Source organism: Octopus bimaculoides, chromosome 16 (assembly GCF_001194135.2).
Source record: "Octopus bimaculoides isolate UCB-OBI-ISO-001 chromosome 16, ASM119413v2, whole genome shotgun sequence".
NCBI classification, from domain to species: Eukaryota; Metazoa; Mollusca; class Cephalopoda; order Octopoda; family Octopodidae; genus Octopus; species Octopus bimaculoides.
Window position 1 is genome coordinate 9,443,364 of NC_068996.1, and position 6,739 is coordinate 9,450,102.

The following is a 6,739-nucleotide window of genomic DNA, read 5'->3' on the forward strand; positions in this document are numbered from 1 at the left end:
TATATATATATATATATATATATATATATGCGTGTACATTTGTGTGTCTGTATTTGTGCCTCCACCATACCTTGACAACTAATGTTGGTGTGTTTACATCCCTGTAACTTAGTGGTTTGGCAAAAAAGAGCAATAGAATAAGTACTAGTCTTACAAAGATTTGTTCAACTAAAGTCAATGCTCAAGCTTGGCTGCAGTCAAATGACTGAAACAAGTAGAAGAATATATATATATATATATATATATATTATAAAGCTGTAGCAAAAAATTTATTTCCATGAACTCTTGCCTTACTCATTCAGTATAGAAAAGCCGACATTAAAATAATTATATGTACATAAGTGGAACAGTCTTCCACACAGTTTTTGAGCTGGAAAATTAGAAGTCAGCAGTCATATTCAGGTAGTGTCGTCATTGCTTTGTATCTGTAGAGATGACATTTGACTCAGATTCCCAAGGCCACCTAGCTGTAAATGATATCACTCTCTGTGTAGGAGCAAGTCATAGCGATAATCAGCTACTGTGAAAGAGAAAATGACAAGTTGGCCCGATAGCTCATTGCACTGAATTTCACTAATTGTTTCTGGTCTAATTACAACAGTAGTTTGCAAACTTGTTTTTCTAGCAATGCACTTTACAACAACTACTAAATATTTCCACGTTATGTTGTACGTAATCTCTGAGGTTGGCTTAATTGGTTCCACTTCTGCATGTAGCTCACATATGGCTCCACAGACACTGCATTGTACAGCAGTAGCCACACCCTGATTTTTGGTTTTGACTGCTGGGTACCACTTTTGAAGGGTTTAGTCCAACGGTTCTTAACTGGGGTCCATCTAATATTCTTGGGTGTCCATGCAACAACATAGTAAATTGGGGGTCCACAATAGTATTTTAAGGACCCCTGAAAATATCTTACTTTAGATGTATGTATTGGTATGTATTGCAAAAAACAGCTAGGTTTTTTTTTCTAACATCTCACATTGTTCAACCTACACAAGTTAATGGGTGAAAAACGAGATTGGAATTTTGAAAGAAGTTTCTATAAAACTAGTTTTTAAACATCGAATGATTATGGGAGTCCACCAAAATAAAATAGTAATGAAAGGGGTCCATAGGTAAAAAAGGGTTAAGAACCCCTGCTTTAGATGTATATATTGGTATGTATTGCAAGAAACAGATTTCTTTTTCGAACAGTTTACAGAGTTCAACCTACACAAGTTAATGAGAAAAATGAAAGAGAAATTTTGAAAGGAGTTTCTATAAAACTACTTTTTAAATATTGAATGGCTTTGTGGGTTCACCAGAATACAACAGTAATCAAAGGGGTCCATAGATAAAAAAAAAATGGTTGAGAACCTCTAGTTTAGTTAAACAAATCAACCCCAGTGCTTACTTTAAAGAAAATTTTTTTTTTAAACTCGTATTTATTCTATCAGTCAGTTTTGCCCAAGCACTAAGTTACTAGAAAGTAAGCAAATCAACACTGGTTGTCAAAGTGTCTGAGGGGGCAGACACCAAGACACATATATATCACTGGTTTCTTTCAGTTATGGGGACATAAACATACCAACACTGGTTGTCAAGCAATGATGGGGGACAGACACAGATAAAAAGATACATATATACAATGGGCTTCTTTCAGTTTCTGTCTACCAAATCCACTCGCAAAACTTTGGTCAGCCCGAGACTGTAATAGAAGACACTTGCCCAAGGTGTCACACTGGAGGACAGAACCCAGAACCATGTGGTTGAAAAGCAAACTTCTTACCACACAGCCATACCAGATTGTTCTAAAACAAATTTAACAGTTTTGGAGAAGACCAATTATGGCCAGGCCCAAAACAGCTGCAGTCACCAGCAGCACAACTGCTATTGGGACCATGACAAAAAAGAAGGACCAACACAGTTACAAATAAAACCAGAGTAACTGAGCATCAGAATATTTAGGGGAAGAAAGCTGCTTTAAACCCTAAACCATTCAATGTGAATCATTCCCAAACTGCTGCCCCTTATATTTCAGAACTCCATATTTTATGGTTAGGATCCCTTTGTTAGGAAATTTATGGAGAAAAGTTGGTATTAACTGACTTCTCCAAAGATTTCCTGCAGAAAAAATTCCAACCCTGAAATATAGAAATATCAGATTAAAACTATCAACTGGTTTTATTTTTTATAAATTACATTGTCATGGCTTTTAAAAGAATTTAATTATAAACCTATACTTGCTTACCAACCACATGGTACCAAGTTCAGTCCCACTGCGTGGCACCTTGGGCAAGTGTCTTCTACTATAGCCTCGGGCCGACCAAAGCCTTGCGAGTAGATTATTTGGTAAGCGGAAACTTAAAGAAGCTCGTCGTATATATGTATATGTATATGTTTGTGTGTCTGTATTTGTCCCTCCAACATCGCTTGACAACCGATGCTGGTGTGTTTACGTCCCCGTAACTTAACGGTTCGGCATAAGAGGCCGATAGAATAAGTACTAGGCTTCCAAAGAATAAGTCCTGGGGTCGATTTGCTTGACTAAAGGCGGTGCTCCAGCATGGCCAAAGTCAAATGATTGAAGCAAGTAAAAGAGTATATATATATGTATAATATATATATATATATATATAACATCATCATCATTTAACATCTGCTTTCCATGCTGGCATGGGTTAGACGGTTTGACTGGAACTAGTAAGCTGGAGAGTTGCACCAAGTTCCGGTCTGATTTGGCATGGCTTTTACAGCTGGATGCCCTTCCTAATATATATGTTTATGTTTGTGTCTATACATGGGCATATGTATGTAATATGTATATGTTTGTGTGTGAATGTAAGATAAATCTGAATACAAAAGAGGCTGGTTTGTAGTCTATGTTAGCAAGAATTTGTATTATATAGAGAAATTGACAGAAAGAATACAGTGAAATTGCCATGAAGAGTGGAAAAATTGAATATTTCCTACTGAGTCCTTCTTCTGAGTAAATTTGACAGCAGTGTTTTGCATCATCTATGTTTGAGAAACTGGCTGCTACTGACGGGGAACTCAAGACAACATCAGCTAGCATATATAGACAAGGAGTAGGAGGAGAGAGAAACTTTGTAAAGAGTTTGAAGAGGAAAGGAACAGAACGAAGAGAAGCAAGTAAGCAAAGGTGATGTGGAAGGAAATAGGTTGTGTGAGAATATGAACAGAACTTGTACGCAAGTCAAATGGAAAATTATATAAACATATGAAATGAAACAAGCAAAAAAAAAATTAAAATGGCAGAAAACGTTAGGGGCACACACACCCCCACTAGATGCCCATAGCATCAGAGGAAGCTATGCCACCTGTATACACACATACACTCACACACATGCGCACACACACATATTTATGTGCATATAGAGATGAAAGAGTTAAATATGTAGTGCTTTTAAAGAATCTCGTTTGACAAACTGGACAGTGAATGTGAAGGGGGGGGGTCTTAGATGGGCGCGTCAGTGTCAGTGTTTGCTAAAAACACCAGTTCTATTGATCTCACCTGTCAGGTGAGTCCTGCAAAAACTATGGCCTCTTCCTTTACCCTTCCCCCACTCCACCGCCATTCTCAGTCTAAGTAATAATTTTAAAACTACACCATTTTCTCACTCTCTGAGACTTGTTTAGTAAATCAAGTCAAATTTGAGCAGAACCAACTTTAAGTGTCTGGTAATCCACCCCCTCTATATATCTCTCTCTTTCTCTCTCTCTCTCCCTCTCCCCCCCCTCTCTCTCCCTCTCTCTCTCTCCCTCTCCCTCTCTCTCTCTCTCCCTCTCTCTGTCTATCTACATTTTCTTATCTACCTCAGCTTACTGTGTTTCTTTTCTTCTTTTTTCCACTCTTTCTACTTCATTGTTCCCTTCCTCTCAGACCTCCCCCTCATTCACTTTTCTTATCCCCCCCCCACTCTCTCTCTCTCTCAATTTTTTTCTTTCTTCCCCATTTCCTCATTCAGTGTGAAAGATCTTGTGCCAGTTTGCCTTATCTCCAAATATGGTCTCTTTAGTAAACAAGTTGCCATTCTCTCATAAATAATTCCAGGTATAAATATTTACTAAACTACTTTCTCTGGCTTTCCCACCTACCAACAGGCTCTTCTCTAACTGGGGACTCCTTGGAGTATTTCAGATCTATCATCATTATCATCATCATCATTATCATTGAAATATTCTGCTGTTATTAAATTATTTTGTGATTGTTGTGTACTTTGCCGGAAAATTACATGTCTTGTCCATCATTAAAACATTTTAAATATAAAAAAAAGAACATTAAATATTTTGTTTCCGTTGCTTTCTCATACCATTCATTTTGGAATTCTTAGAAATCCTTACAATGACAGTAAAAGAGATGTTCTGGCATTTTTTTTTTTTTTCGGTGGGTGGACGGGTGGCAGAATTGTATTGAGGTAGAGAAAGATGGAGGAGCAGTTACCATAATATTTGTGTAACTTTCTCCCACTCTAGTGAAACTGGTTGTCATCATTATCATCATTTAATGTCCGTCTTCCATGCTACCATGTCTTGTACAGTTTGACCAGAGCTGGCAAGCTAGGGATTCAGCTTGGTTTCTGCAGCTGGATGCCCTTCCTTATGCCAACCACTTTACAGAGTGTGCTGGGTGCTTTTACATAGTGCCAGCATGGGTGCTATTTATGTGGCACCAGCATTGGTGTCTTTTACACTATCACAGGTACTTTTTATGTGACCAATGGCAAAGGTGCTTTGTTACATGACCTGTGGCTTCAGCACAGGTCTCTTGCTAGGTTAAAAAAAAAAAAACAACCCTTCAGCTACGAGGGGGAGCATTAACAATTCTGCTGTGTTGGACAAGTCTTCTTCTTGAGTACATCTCATTTGACATTCTGTTAGTGTATATATTTTTATAGATCTCTTGGCTGAGCTGCTAAGGTAGAGATGTAAACAAACCAACACTGGTTGTCAAATGGCAGTGGTGGTGGTGGGACGGGGGGAAAACACGAACACAAAGACACACATAGATATACATATATATATATACACACACATACATACACACACAGATGATGAGCTTCTCTTAGTTTCCAATCTACCGAATCCACTCAAGGCTTATTGTTGGCCTAGGGCTTTGGTAGAAGACACTTGCCCAAGGTACTGGGCAGTGGGACTGAACTTGAAACCATGTGGTTGGGAAGCAAATGTTCTTGCCATACAGCCATACCTGAATGGTGAGAACAAAATGCAGCAATGGAAATTATCAGTGCCCCCCCCCCCTCCACACACACACACACACACACACACACACACACACACACACACTTTTTTCTCTCATGGTTGGATGTCAATAACCTACACTGTTATCAGCCAAGTAAACTGAGACAAGCAGTCTTATGTCTTCTGCTCACGAGCACAGCTGGAAGATGTGAGGATGGGGCTCTTTTTTTAATTTACATTATTTTGGAAACAGTTGGAATATTTAAATTATTTAAGTAAAGAATTTAAGATTATAATCACTTTCTTCATTGTGAGTGGATTTACTTTTCTGTCATTGTATTCTAACGAGCTGCATGTTTGCTGCTTGTGTGCATATGCATCATTTTAGAGTTGTGTGTTAATAACTCGTGTGTGTGTGTGTTAATGATTGTGTGTGAGTGTGGAAATAAGCACTTTTCATATTTAACTTAATAGTATAAATTCAAATTTTTTGTCCCCTCTTGCTTTTCTCTTACAGACAATATTCCTGATGTTCTTTTAATCCCCCCCCCCAAATTGTTTTTTTTTTTTTAAATTTATTTGATCAGTTTTCAAATAGAGTTAATTAAAGAAAATTGTTTACAGCTAATTAACAGGAATAAAAATTACAACATTAGTTTCTTCATTTTGTAATATTTGATAAAGAAAGAAAGAAAAATATTTTTCAAACATTTTTTTTTTTTTAAATTTTTATTTTGATGTGATTTCTTAAGACTCTAACATATATTTATTATATTTGCAGGGGAAAAACCATATGTGTGCAACTGGGATGGTTGTACCTGGCGCTTTGCTCGATCTGATGAGCTGACACGCCACTTCAGGAAACACACTGGGGACAAACCTTTCAAATGCCAAGTATGTGAAAGGGCATTTTCACGGTCAGACCATCTGTCTCTGCATATGAAGAGACATTAATTAAAGGTGAATATAATATGACAACAATAATAACGATTTCATGTGCATGTGAATAAATACGTCTGTGGGTTTTTGTTTTGTTTTTTTTGTTTGTTTGTTAAAGGTGTTTCGGGAAATGACTTCTTTCATTTCCAATATTTCTGTTTCCTTTATTAACGATCCTAATAAACCATTGGTTTAATGAAGCACATTGTGCCTTTGCATATGTTGATGATGATGATGGTGACAGTGGTGTTGTGGATTGTGGTGGTGGTGGTGGCGGCAATGGTGACAACAACAAAGAAGAAGAATTAGGTTTCTGCTACATCAATGGAACTACTACTAGTAGTAGTGGTAGTAGTAGTAGTAATCTAAAATTGGATGTATGCATATATCAACACGCATGTGAGTGTGTGTGTGTATGCGCGTGTGCATATCTTTATTCTTTAAATTCTCTTAGTGTCGCATAAATATGTCGTTACTAGGTCGAGATGTTTCTTAAATCCATTGATGGTGTTTTGAGATTGTTTTTGAGGTATGACCTTTATATACTGTTCTTCTCTCTCTCTCTCTCTCTCTCTCTCTCTCTCTCTCTCTCTCT

At 37.4% G+C, this 6,739-nt stretch overlaps 1 protein-coding gene across 1 annotated transcript in view; it reads left to right on the top strand.

Moving 5' to 3' along the window:
• LOC106875156 (Krueppel-like factor luna) overlaps nt 1-6,739 on the top strand; it is a 277,747-nt gene that overhangs the window by 260,924 nt on the left and 10,084 nt on the right. Inside the window, exon 6 of the mRNA XM_014923176.2 lies at nt 5,987-6,165. Within this exon, the coding sequence (XP_014778662.1) occupies nt 5,987-6,159 (173 nt within the window). The 3' untranslated portion in view covers nt 6,160-6,165. The remainder of the gene's footprint in view (nt 1-5,986; nt 6,166-6,739) is intronic.